Below are 14419 nucleotides of genomic sequence, written 5' to 3' on the forward strand. Positions count from 1 at the left end.
ATATCATGTTTTTGTTTTTTTGTTGTTCAAAATATATTATATTGTACATTTACTGTATGTGATTTATATGTACCCAATGCCTCTAGGATTTGGAGAGCCACGTCTCTCCTCTCCCTTTGTCACGTCTTACATTTGGGTTTTGGGGGGTTTGCTTTTGCCATCTAAACAAACAACACTTCTTTTACAGTTTTACCAAAATTTACTTATTTTGAATTTGATGCCTGCAACGCGTTCCAAAGTGGGACAGAGGCACATTTACCACTGTGTTACATCACCTTTCCTTGTAATAACACTCAATAAACATTTGGGAACTGAGGACTTGAAGCTTTGTAGGTGGAATTCTTTCCCATTTTTGCTTCATGTACTACTTCAGTTGCTCAACAGTCCAGGGTTACCATTATCATATTTTGTGCTTCATAATGCCCCACATATCTTTCAATGGAAGATAGGTCTAGACTGTATAGTCAATGGCACTAACACACCCCCATACCCTCACAGTTGCTGGCTTTTAAAATTTCCCGTTTCAGGGTGTTGTTAACACATGGCTTTTAGAATTATAATATTACATGTTACTAATATTACTAATATAACATCAAATTCAATCAAGTCCGTCAGATTTCACTAGGCTGAGGTTTGGGAAGTTAAATCAGAGAAACACTTTGACTATGTTCAACATGAACAAATTCAGACACGTCACATTTCATGAATAACTGTTTATTTTGTTTAAAATGTCAGCCTCAGAGACTGGAATGCTGATACAGGAGCTCAGTCGTCAATACATTTGTTTATGTTCATCGGTGTGAGGTAGAGATGCAGGGTTGTGATCAACTTCAGCAAAACATGAATGTTTGAATTCCTCAATTTCATTGTTTTTACATGAGCAGAAAAAACATTTACACAGTATAAAACTTTAACCATAGGATGCTCAATCCACAAAAAAAAAGCTATAATATCCTTAATCCTTTAATGTAGGTGCCGCTCGTGGTAAATATTTTAAAGCCACAACATTTAAATCAACATTTTCAAACAGCATTTAATAAAATGCGCTTAAGCAACTTCTTCATGCATTGCAATGCACTATAAAAAATTATAACAATGCTCCATTTTAGGGCAGACAGCGACAAGATTATAAAATCCTGCTTAAAAACAACATGCACTCATTTTAATGAAATTACATGTACAAAGGTCATTTCTCACCAGTGCCTTTACAAATTCTCTTTGGGTTTTCAACCCAAATATTACAACGGACATTTATTTCACAACACATAACCATGGTTGACTTATTTACATCCCCCTTTATCATTCATGTTGCTGAGGATGCTTATTCTTAGTACAAGAGGATAAGCCAATGCATACGTCCATACTGTCTTCAAGACATTAATGCACCCGAGACTGACTTCCCAGAGAATCTCGTTCTTTCTTACACCAGGGAAACCAGCCCAAAAGTACTTTAAGTACACTTAGTATGCAACAAGCAAGTTTGTTCACAACAAAAGAAACTTTTCAGAAAACATACAAAACAAAAAGTTTTAGTCAGCACAAATGCAGTGGAATGCCACATAAGCTGATCGATGTGCACAAGAATATAAATGCAAACACGAAAAGTACAAAAACAGCAGCATAGCTACACATATGCGAGATAAGATAATGTCAAGAAAATAATTGCCACTGGCCAATACACATAGAAAATGCAGACTGAAACGCAGTCATGATGACACTGAAGGGACAACATATAACTGATTGTCATAAAGGGAGAAGTGATGAGGTGATTGCACAGATTATATTAGCAACATATTCATGATGCCCGAGATATACATGTACCACATAAAAACACATGCACATAAAAAAATTCTCTGAGATGTTGTTTTTAGTATAACAATGGATATATGGTCCATTTATCCAGCTAATTTGTCTTACGAAATTTATGTAAGTTAAAAGTTAAACTGAAAGACAGAACAAGTTCAGACATTGGTCATGTTGTAATTAGCTAAGAATGACAGCCAGCTTATGAGAATAACTTATGAATCAAGTAAATAAATGACATATGGTACATTATGCATGATCAAAACTGTTTAGTTGATATCAACTATTATTTAGATTAAGAGAAAGAACTGTATATTAAAAACATTCATAGCATGTTATAATTAAATTTTCTATGACATTCAGAAAACTCCTTATTAAAGCCTGAATTCATTAGCCCAGTCTCTAAAAAAAACATTGCTGATATTTGCAAGGGTCAACATAAACAGATACTTTTCAAAGTAATCAAATTACTTGTTTTTTTCAAACTGATCAAATTCCTCTTCAACGTGTACGATTTCTGTTTCGTTTCTGGGCTGTGTTTTTGTTTTTTGTGTATTTTAATAGTATTGATATCAAAAGCTTTAGTAATATGTATGTAATCAACATGAGAACATGGTAAGGCTTAGGTAGGTGTGAAACTGTTTAAAAGGCATTAGGTCAGAAAGTAATGTAACTCGCAGGAAGTGCTATAACATATAACATAAAAAAGAGGAGCGCAGCTGCAACTGCAGCTATTCCTTTTTCACCAACTGCATCTGCCCTGGAAAACATTTCCAGTCATCCTGGTTTTCCAATGCCTTGTTACCTTAATCTACCAGATATTCCTGAATGACTTCGCACCATTAGAAGTTCAAGGGCTGGATTTAGGACTGCAGTTCAACACTCGAGAAACAAAGAGTGTACCTGAAGTGGAGTCTCTTTAAACTGATAGTTCTGGGAGCGATGGGGTGTCATTCTGTAGAGTCAGAGTCCTGGCTGTTATACTCAGCCATCTCCATCTTGAGGATGTAGGGAATGATGCTGTCAATAGAGACGTTACCTATTAAACCCGTGAAGAAGAGTTCCTCTGTGATGCTTGAGTTCATGAGGCGCAGGGCGGGAAGACGAGTCAGGATACGCGTCAACCTGAGGAGACAAACATACAACACTTACTGAAAAGTCATCTTAACATCTGACATTCACTTATCACTGATAAATGCTTCACTTGTCTGATAGCTAAGGTAGAGTAGCTAACCATGGCAAGTATAGCAATTGAGACCTTGGGGCAAGTTTGGTCCAAATGTTGTTTTTTTTTTCTCCAGCAGGTGGCAGCAGCCTGTATTTGTTCCAGAGGGGAAACTGGAAGTGCTACTGTCAGCTGGGAGGCTAGGAGGCTAGGAGGAGCAACAAACAGAGTTGTCCTCGCCTTAATCACACTGATCAGCTGTTCTACATGTTTTTGATATAAAACAAGAAGAGCCTTCTTTACTTTCTTGTCAGTTTTGTTACTCTTCTTGTGCACTGTTCCTCTCAGTTTAACAGCCAGTCACAGAGCTCTCTCTGACCGTCTTGTTCCGCCACCAAACTAGCATGCTGAATCGGTCGAAAAAAGTGGGCAGGGGTGCCACAGAAAGTAGGATCATGGGCGCTCACTGATGACCAAAAAATGGCAGACCATTGGCTTGGTGTGTCACAGCACTAACGAATACCGTCGCTATGACAACAGAACATATCATTAAAGGGGCATATACACACGAAGCGACTAGCTGCGATGAGGCATCATACTTAGGCAACACAGGGTTGAATTTGAACTAAATCTCAAGTCTGAGGCCACACAAGGAAGGAAATCACTAAAGATAGCGCCTGATACACTGTATGATGCAAGCACGCAATTTCCTAAATGGTTACCACAGAGAAGCACTTTACTGTATCTACACCATCAACGTACACAGGATAGTTTCCACCGTGCCTGTTAATGCGTGTATTCATTAATTCATGCTGTGAAAGTATTATTGGGATGATTAAACTTTCTCTGCTCATCTCACAAAGAAGTCACTATGTTTTGAACTGGGTAGACAGATTTAACGGATGGACGGATGGATGGATGTTTGAATTTACCGGTAGGTGTCATCTGGATATGTTTTCTGCACGTAGTCCTGCAGCTCCATCAGCGCTTTCCCCTGGAACTTCTCAATCTGCCCACTGCTGTCCACACCTGGATGATCTGAGAGAAAAAAAACAAGAAATACTGGTCATCACGTGGAATTCCTTTTATGTAACTGATAATAGGTTGGAAAATTAGACACCCCTTGGAAGTCTCACCCGGACTGAATAACACTATAGCCTTCAGGTAGGCATATTCGTAACTGTCAGTCTCCAGCCTCGTCATGCTGTTGCAGAACTCCTGGAACTTCCAGATGTGCTCCATCACCTGCTTCACCCTCTCTCCTGACAGCTTGTCTGAGATGGAAGAAAATGCCCAGTGTTATGTATCAGCGTTATGTATTTTCTGTTCTTTGAGCTTCATCTAACGAGGCAAGTCACATACAAATACAACAAAAGGCACGTCATCACGATCAAAAGATGAATTTCACCCATTCAGTATACCAAAGTTCAATCTAAATTATCTGAGCGATCGTGACACGCGGACAAAGCCATAAAACCTTTACTGTTACTTCAAAATCGAGCTGACGACGCCTTGAACGACACTCGTTCTTGGCAAATGAATGAAGCAGTGCCCCCCGTCTGATTTGACCATGTAAGAAATAAAGTAACAACTTTGAAAACATCACATTTCTTTGCTCCTGTTCAGATGCGTGTGTCCTACTGTGAAATGATGACGATGTCTGTTGTCCATACCATCCTGGATGCTGCTCTGAAGGTGGTTGATGATGGCAGCGAGGATGGTTGACAGGTTCATCACATGAGCGCACTGAGCAAGACCCAGAGTGAACAGCTCATTCCAGCAGGCTCGCACCAAACTGGTGTTGGCCTCTTGACTGAGAAATACAGAGACAGGTGTAACGGTTAGACTAAAAAAACCACTGCAATCCTTTAGTGCCTGCAAACCTGTAGCAGGCGGTATAATTTAAATATTCTTGCAACGCTTTCTCACCCGAGAGCTGAGAAGGCAGGGATGGAGCGTGCCCAGTGCATGGAGAGGAACAGAAGTCTGGATGCTGACTCGCAGATGTAGTGTACATTCAAATACTCCGGCATGGGGCTGGGCATGGTCAGCTAAACGAAAGACGCAAAGACAAATAAGGACACCGGAAATGGACAAATTAAAGCGCCCCAGTAGCCTACTGATTAAGGCACATTTCACGAAACTTAAATGTCCACATCTTGTTTTTTACCTAATTGCATGTTACATTATGAGGGAAACGGTTATGAGTGTTCTTATGCATAAACATACAGTACATACATTTTTTCTGAGCAGAACCGACCCACCTTGAAGCCGACATGGCTGTCTGTGAGCAGTGGGCCTTCCACCTCAATGATGGGGGTCTCCTGGTCTCGACCAATCAGCTGTATCGTTGTCCCACCGACACACTGAGCCTTCTCAGCCAGTTCCTGTCCGACCCCTACTTCAGGTGGGTTGAAGACTTTGGCCAGGGTGTCAAAGGCACTGCAACACACACACAGACACCGACACAGCTTTAACTTAACTCATTTGACAAGAAAGTCTCTGCAAAAACGGTAAAAATATCCTTCTTGTATGTTGTTTGTAGCATTCTAGATTAAAGTATAACTTCAAGTTAACTACTTTTCCCATACATTTATTCTCAATATCTTGTTATCTTGAATAAATCAATTATACTATATCCTGTAACAAGATTATATACTAAATAATTCAGACTTTTCGAAGAACATTTCTGCCCCTTCCAAGACAAACGTGGTCCCTTTTTCAGGGTCCACTCACTTGACAAATGAGGACAAATCTGTCCAAACAAGGACAAGGCTTCATGTGGAGGGCCTGTTAAAAATGACTGATGAAACCTCTCTCTCACACACACACACACACACACTCCTCTCTCCTCACTCCTCACTGACCGTGTTATCTCGCTGGCAGACTGCTCCTCTTGTTGACTGTCTGATGTGTCGCCATTGTTCAAGTTTTCTTTTAGTGAGTCACTCAGGTTGGCAAGTGATGTCACTACATTGGCTAGCGTCCCCAGGTCTCCCTGCCCACAGTCCATCTGAGGACAAATGACATAATGTAGATTATTTCTGCATCTTCTCACGTATGAGGAGGTTTGGTTTGCACGTTTTCAAGGTCAAACTCCTTTTTACGACTAAAACATCATAATACGAGCCAATATTTGCTTGGATTTGAGTTGTACCTTCGAGTCAGCTGCCAACAGCAGAGTTCCATCGCTCTGGATGACTGGCTGCTGGATGTTCACCAGCATCCCCTGGTCCAGCAGGCTGGATCTGCACAAAACACATCACCCGGTCACGTGACACAATACCAGCAGCTTAAAGGGTGATACCACTGTTTGCAGCGCTGACTTCCACTGACCTGGAGCCGTCTGTCTCCGTATCAGAGATAAAGGTCGGTGTGGCGATGAGCGGGCTGTTGAGGTCCTTGCGGATGTAGATCTTTTGGGTGGAGGCAGCACAGTTGGCATGTTTCTCTCTGGGCACTATATCGATGGGTTTCCTCTCACTCTGGACAGCTGAGGATTAACAGTAAAGAGTAAGAGGTGTCGCTGCAGACGTTAGCTCCTTCTGGTTTAAATTGTTGAATAGTTTTTCAAATGATCAAAGAAACATGTTTAATCTTAACCAACTGTTGTCAAATACTTCATTAATTTAAGTCAGGGATGGGCAACTGGCGGCCCGCAGGCCGTATAGATTAATTTTTGAAAATTAAAAATATGTATCCTCTGTGGCACTGAATCAGTTGTAATGACACAGTTGACCACTAGATAGCGCCTCTAATGCAGACACCGCCTCGTACATGCTTCCACCGGGTCTTCTCCACCAGTGAAGAAGAGACGTTGCGCCATGGCTAAGATCGGAGGAAAAAGAAAACTTGATTGAGAAAATCGTGTCTTTCAGGTGAAAGAAGGTTATCTGTTCACAGAATGTAAAGGCAAACCTATTTGCTTAGTCTGCTTAGAGACGTTATCTGCCATGAAAGATTTCAATTTAAGTTGCCGCTACAACACGTTGCACAAAGCTAAATACGAGAAGTATACTGAAGCTGCAAGGGCTGCTATCTAGCAGACCTTAAATCAAAAGTACACAAACAAAGGCGGCTTTTTACCAGTGCCCACTGCTGATAGTGGCGAGGTAGAGTGAGTATACAGGGAAAATGTTAAACTCTTTCTTAGTGTAAAAATGCACAAATTAATTTTTAAAAAATCACAGTAAGTGGTTATTTTTTGTTTGCTTCAATAAACACACACACATATATATATAATTATAAATATATATATATAATCTAATTATACACACACAAACATATTTAAAATGGCAGTTTTATCATATCTGGTTAAGTGTGCTGTCCCATGTGGCCCTCTGGTAGTGTCGATGAAAAATTGTGGCCCCCTCCATCATTTAGGTTGCCTATCCCTGATTTAAGTCATTTCCACCAGAAGATGAGCTCTGTAGCTGGCTATAACCAGATAATAAGACTCTAATACCTTCTAAGGCTTTTTAATGGAAATCAATGAATGCTTCCTAAAGCACGTCACAGCCTTCAGATTCCTTGACGAAACAGAACTTGTTTCTTAGTCGTCCTGTACATTTGTACCCAGTTTTGGATGCAAACTCACACTCAGTCTTCATCCCCATCTTAAGGCATTTCTTCAACCGACAGAACTGGCATCGGTTGCGATGGTGTTTGTTGATGACGCAGTCCTGCTTACTGCGGCAGCTGTACGTCAGACTCTTCCTCACGCTGCGCTTGAAGAAACCTTTACATCCCTCGCAGCTGACCGCGCCGTAATGTCGTCCTGAACACAGAGAAAACCGGTCAGGGTGTCTGGGTCACCGTGCACATGTGGGTAATATTGCTGAACATACTGTTGGACTGGACACGAGGACTCATCTGTGCAACGCATCAGATGTCCAGATACTGTCACTGCAGGCTAGAGTACCTGAAGCCTTGTCCCCGCACACCACACAGTACTCCACCGGCTGAGGTCGGCTCAAATCCCCTGACTGTCCTAACAACCTTTCCATCGACACTGGATCCGTGACAATCTGAAAAGCAAAGTCAAACACAGGCCAGTAATCTTGTGTTTCACCTTCGCACTGCGTCAATGTCACTGATACAACACTATCTAAAAAACTGTAGAAAATATCCAGACAAAAGTATGGGGTGATATTATGGGGGTAATTGTACCTGTATCCTTCCTGGCATTAGGCTGTCTGCAGCAGTGAAGATGAGCTGCTTAGTGTTGTGACTGTCTGGTGAGGCCAGAATAACCTTGCCTGCCCCTGAGCTGTCAGCTGTGGTCAGAATGAACTGCTGCTTGGGAGCGCTGGACGGGTTCATCGCTGTCACTATCTGGATCTTCTGACCTGTTTGTTGGTCGGTTACAATCTGTGGGAGTGGAAGTAAAGAGGGACGTTGGTGGAAGAACTGTGTCACATCAAACTGTTTATTGGTGCTGCTGAAAGCAGACAACGTCAACGGGACATTCTCTGAGGGGCTGTTCACATGTGGTTTTAAAATGTGTCCTACGTAATCCGATTACAAGTGGCCAGCTTAAAGCACAGGTGTGACCACATCTGGACGCACAGCAGATGCATACGATTGATCCAGTGTTAGACTACATTTGGAGGTGGTCTAGGCCGCGTGCGACCGCATTCTTTCAGCAGCGTGTATTAATTTACATCCTGAGCATAGACTGTATAATAAAAGAGGTCCTTGTAGCGGTTCACTAACTAAATAATAAATAAATCTTATCTAAATCGAACTATTTACAAATGAAATATTGAATATACGAGTAGGCTGTGTGTAATTCCATCATATTAATTATTGATGTATGCGAAGTAGCCATGTGGAGTTAGGTTATGTATTTTCTCAATGACTGGTACACTTACTTTTAATACTTGAGATTTTTCTTTTACTGATGCAAACAGCGCAGTGGTGAGATTACGGGGTGTACGGAAACTTCTACGGTCGAGTTATAATCTCGAGTTTTGTGCTATTCTCAAACCACAGATTATAAAATAACTAAAGCCAAGGCAGAGATCAATTAATGTATAAATAAATAACTTGAGGTATTAGCGTGCTTTCAGTGAACGAGGGAGACCTTACAGCTTGTTCCACAATTTGTGTCATTTCCCCAAGTCTTCAAGGCTTCTGATACAGCAGTAGAGATCCATTAGAGATAGCAGCTGTTATAATATTCTACTGCAGCGAAAAATGCACTCAGTATGCTTATTTGGATCTTAAAACGCATTAAAAATGTCAAATGTGGACACACATATTTCCCGCTGGTAATCAGTGATCAGATCACTGGGAACGTGTTAAAATAACCAGGTCTGAACTGCCCCTGAACTTTGAGAGTAGTTACCTGTATTCGCTGTGGTGTTGTGGCAGGCTCAGTGGAAATAACCTGAAAGCGCTGTGGAGATTCACCCATCACTGAGTCTGACGGAGAGGATGGCACCTAAAACACAACAAATAAAGTGTGTGTAAATAGCAGAAATGTTGTTGCACAACACTTTCATGTAAATGCTAGTGGGAGCCGTCTACAGAGGTTGTTGTCCCCATGGTAACTACACACCCAAAGAGAGCAGCACTTTTGTATTTTCAAATGAAAAAAAAGCCTTCGTAGGTTATATGGCGCAACTAGCTCCATATACCCTACGTCTCTCTCTGCACACTCACCTCTGCCTCATGCTCAGAATCCACTTTCTGCTGAGAGAGCAGATTCAGGTTGGTCGTCATGATGATGATGTAAGGTCATTAGTGAGGTCTGTTAGGGACAATGTCAAAGACATTTATCAACCACAGAACAGCAGGTCAACCCTTTTTATAGAAATAACAGTGCTGGTGGCTCATAGAGCATGTGTTATGACACTGACACACAAGTTTTGTCTGTCATGAAAGTTATATTCCCCTTGAGGATTTGCGTGACTTGTGTAGCTGCTGAGGAACAGCTGTGCTACGTTTGCACTGATGGATTGTTGCAAACATAACGTGTGTAACAATCATGTAACGGTGCCTAGCTTTTAAAATGTTGTGACAAAAAACAAACTCAAGACAGAAAAAAATTGTTTTTTTTCTCAACATCACGTCATATTTTCACATAATAATATCACAGTTTTTTACGGCGACACACAAACTAAAATGGAAATTTACAAATTATTTTCGGCATCCTGTTTACACATCCATAGCTGGCTTATCAGTCAAATGAAACCTCACATCTTGTCCAGGCACATTTTGTTTAACAAATCAAACATTGCCATGGCAACAGTGATGTCAACACAGGCCAAGTCCACATGAGGCGCTATAAGAAGCTATTCACAATCAGATCACTTTACTGCCTAACGAAGCATCACACTGTCCAAAATGACCCTGTTAGAAAGCAGGAGAACTTAAGTCCTTTCATGTAAATGTACTACGTCCATATGGTCCTATCAACTTCACAACTGCTATTCCTCCACCTTTGACAGGTGCTGACCACTGCAGACCGGGAACACCCCACAACACCTTCAGTTTTGGAAACGCTCTGATCCACTCGTCTAGTCATCACAATTTGACCCTTGTCAAGGTCGCTCAAATCCTCCCTCTTGTCCATTTTACCTGCTTCTAGCATCAGCTTTGTGGACAAAATGCTCACTCGTTCTCAAAATATCCCACCCACTGACAGGTGCCACAGTAACAAAATAATCAGTGCTATTCACGATTTTGTGGCGGGCCCGGTGTATACTCATTTAAAAGCACAAAACATGACATGGGGTTTAACTTTCCTGATGTGATTAGTACCACGAAAACTACGTGAAATGAACAAATCAGAATGTGTCAGATGCTGTGATCTTGATTTTAGTCCTGCACACCAGCAGGAAGTGTGGGGACATCTCTTTTAAAACAGCATATAGTCAAACTGTATCTGCATCTCTGTTTGTTCTCTCTCCAGCCATTCTCACACATGAGGAGCAAACGTGGAGCGGTGGGCAGCCACCTGTGTGGCACCTGGGGAGAGGTTTCACGAACCCTACAATCTCTCGTTTTTTTCAGTATCAAGAGACAGCACCTTCTCCTAACATCAATCACCGCATTGCACTTGACACTTCGTTGATCCTGTGTTGTAGTACAGTATAACAAAAAACACAATGTCCAGTACAGAATAAGGGGTCGATAAAGGTACATCTTAATTTATCAAGGGTGTCAACCTTTATGATATCTGATCAATTGGCCTGCAGCCCTCACAGACCAAAGGGAGGAGTGTGAAGCTTCATATTGTTCAACGATTGGTCTAGCAGTGTGTCCATCACTACCTCCACTCCCAAACGCATCATAACTTAGAACAAAATGGAGAACCTGGCAGTCAGCCAATAACACCGGAGACGAATCCTTAACATAAATATATATTAGAGCAATTTTCTTTGCACACAATCGAGTGGCTGACTGTTGATGTCCTGACAGCAAATGTAAAAATGCGACAGTGGTGATGAATAAAGACACAATCACAGTCATTTAAACCCACTCCCTGTCCCCGGGATGGCAAAGGTAAAAGGGTCGAGTTCATCTGCAGCAGCTTTCCTAGCTGTCAGCTAGCTTGATGCAAGTAAACGCAACAGCGGCTGCAGTGAGAGCTGACTGCCCCCCCCCCGTGCCCCCGGTGTGTCTGTCGCCTTAGCATGCATTGATTAGTCCGGGTTATCTCGATACCACTGTCACGGTTTAACTGTGCAGCATATCAGCGTAGCCCGCGTTTCACGGTCCTTGCCCGGATCCGGGCTGCTAGAGACGGGAAGGGGAAGGGAGCTGCGCATCGGCTAGCTAACAAGCTAACCGGGAGATTAGCTGCGCTCTTTAATGATCCACTATCTCTCGGAGCTTTCTGCTGTTTTCAGTCCGGGGCTGAGACTTACCTCATCGGGACGCCGGTGGCAGATTTAGGGCGCTCTGCTGTTTTATAAAATATTTGTTTTGGTTTTCTTCTGTTAAAGGTCATAGTTCGTGACCCCGCACCGCCAGCGCGTTGATGAAGGTTCAGTTTTTTTTTCCCTTCCTTCCTCTCTCTAGCGTCCCCGCGCGACTCTAACACCCCCCCCACCCTTGGCGCGAGCCAGACAGGGCTGACGTCATTGTGTCTGACTGTGTCGAGACTTTAGGTTCATAATTATCTTTTATAAAATTAACATAGTTGATAACACGACTATTAAAAACAACAGTTTCTCAGTCAAGGTCCACACTCACTGGCCAGATCATTAGGTACACCAGTGAAATCATATCCATTCTAATGTAACAGTCCCGCACTAAACCATAGCCTCATGAAGGTTATGGTATTCAGCATGTGTTTAAAATAACTGAAAGAGTTATTGATTCAACCGTGGTTTCATTTTGTAGTCTGGTGTCTGTAGTTATTTTGACAACTGCATCTCAGTCTGTAGTCTAGGCTAAATAACAGAAACACTTTACTGTTTAATTCAATCCAGTTGAACAGCACCACAATCTACAGCCTCCAAAATTATCATACAGTTGAATTACCATCTTTATTACACTTTTTCAACACAAAATGAACATTATAACAGTCATAAAGAGAGATTTAGTGCACCATTGAATGCATTCATTTTCACTTGTGTAGCTAATGAACTGGCAAGTGAGTATGCTCTGCTTGTTGAATTATTATGACTAATATATAAATTACATTTTACAAACACAAATGTGTAATTTATTATGTGTTGTTCATTCATTCATCTTCTGTAACTGCTTGTCCTGTGAAGGGTCGTGGGGGTGCTGGAGCCTATCCCAGCTGTCATCCCTGGACAGGTCGCCAGTCTACCGCAGGGCTAACACAGAGAGACAGACAACCATTCACACTCACATGCACACCTACGGACAATCTAGAATCACCAAATAACCTAACAAGCATGGGAGGAAGCCGGAGTACCCGGAGAGAACCCACACAGACACAGGGAAAACATGCAAACTCCAAACAGAAAGGTCCAGTCGGCCCATGGATTCGAACCCGAGACCTTTTTGCTAACCACTTCTCCACTGTGCCACCCTATTATGTCTTATGTGTTATATGTTTTTGATTTATTGTATTTGTGTGATCTAATTGTAACAGGTCTACTGTATATACAAAAACAAAGTCACAGTACCATTTTACCTTAACACACACACAAACTCAAGCTATTTAAACTGTGGTCGTTATTATAATTCACATACTGTATATCAGTATTTAACTAGAAAAGGGCCTCACTGCTCTTACATTACACATTTGTTTATGTAGTTGTCAAAAATAAATGTGTGATGTTTTTGCATATGGCACTCCTGTTTCTATCCTCGGTGCGCTGCAGCATCAAAGCAGGACAACTAGACAACTAGCTGTTTTATTATTTATACATTACATGAATAAAACTTATAGTGAAGGGTCAACAGAAAAGGCTAAAAGCAAAGTAAAAATGAAACAAAGTAAGAAATGATAAGTTACACAGAATTACATTCATTCATTCATCTTCTGTAACCGCTTGTTCAAGTGGGGGGTCGCAGGGGCTGGAGCCTATCCCAGCTGTCATCGGGTGAGAGGCAGGGGTACACCCTGGACAGGTCACCAGTCTATCTCAGGGCTAACACAGAGAGACAGACAACCATTCACACACACACACCTACGGACAATTTAGAATCACCATATAACCTAATGAGCATGTATTTGGATGGTGCGAGGAAGCCGGAGTACCAGGAAAGTACCCACGCAGACACAGGAAGAACGTAAACTCCACACAGAGAGGCCCAGTCGGCCGATGGAATTACATTGAATAGGCAAAATTATGTTAAGAATACACACATAAAAGGGAAATAAAATATTCATATGTGTTTACACATATTGAACTGTTCTTCGTGGGTTTTAACTGAATTCATTCAGAAGCAATTGTATCCAAACATGCTAAAACACATATATAGCAGACAGTGCTGATGGAGGGCACATTTATACAAAAGTAAGTAATTTTGCTCGTTGTTACTTCACTCGGATGTCTCATCAAGTCACAAACAACGTTTCACACATTTAATAACGTCTACTTGTGTGATAAAATAGCTTATTCATGGGTTTCAAGGCGTGAAATGCAGCCATTCAACTGTTTTCCATAAACAGTATTTATAATAAACAAATACCTCGGACATTCGATAGGTTAGGACCGTCATCTCTATATATATGTATGAGCCATTTTATGAAAATCAGAAAGGGCCTTGGAGTCCAGCGTGAGCCAAAAGACAATACGAGCCACCTGTGAACCACATGTGGGATACACGACAGGAAGGGCCACCAGATGTCGCCCTGCGTCACAAGATGTGCGGCAGAACAAGAGGGGCATGGCTCATTGAAAGGAAGCGTGATGGATAAAAAAACCCAGTCCACGTTGTTCTTGTGATTTTATCACCTTTCATTACGATCTTGGCGATCATTGCCATATGTAATATTCATATAACAGATAATTATTA

General features: G+C 41.7%; 1 protein-coding gene across 2 annotated transcripts; it reads right to left on the reverse strand.

The window, feature by feature from the left end:
- Window positions 1–113: 113 nt before the first annotated feature.
- On the reverse strand, window positions 114–11976 carry nr2c2 (nuclear receptor subfamily 2, group C, member 2). 2 transcript variants are annotated; one of them, XM_084553158.1, is made up of 15 exons: window positions 11845–11976; window positions 9635–9722; window positions 9318–9413; window positions 8138–8338; window positions 7890–7995; window positions 7566–7745; window positions 6305–6461; window positions 6126–6216; window positions 5836–5981; window positions 5233–5410; window positions 4898–5019; window positions 4642–4781; window positions 4105–4242; window positions 3901–4006; window positions 114–2928 (listed from the first exon to the last, which is right to left on the reverse strand). In XM_084553158.1, the coding sequence occupies exons 2-15, from the start codon at window positions 9692–9694 to the stop codon at window positions 2754–2756; spliced, it is 1896 nt and encodes a 631-aa protein (XP_084409284.1). In that variant the 5' UTR covers window positions 9695–9722; window positions 11845–11976; the 3' UTR covers window positions 114–2753. The 2 variants fall into 2 exon arrangements, 1 of the variants encoding a protein (XP_084409284.1); XR_014699272.1 differs by lacking the exon at window positions 114–2928 and having other exon boundaries at window positions 4610–4781.
- Window positions 11977–14419: the final 2443 nt, after the last annotated feature.

The sequence above is a fragment of the Chelon labrosus genome, assembly GCF_963514085.1.
Source record: "Chelon labrosus genome assembly, chromosome: 10".
NCBI classification, from domain to species: Eukaryota; Metazoa; Chordata; class Actinopteri; order Mugiliformes; family Mugilidae; genus Chelon; species Chelon labrosus.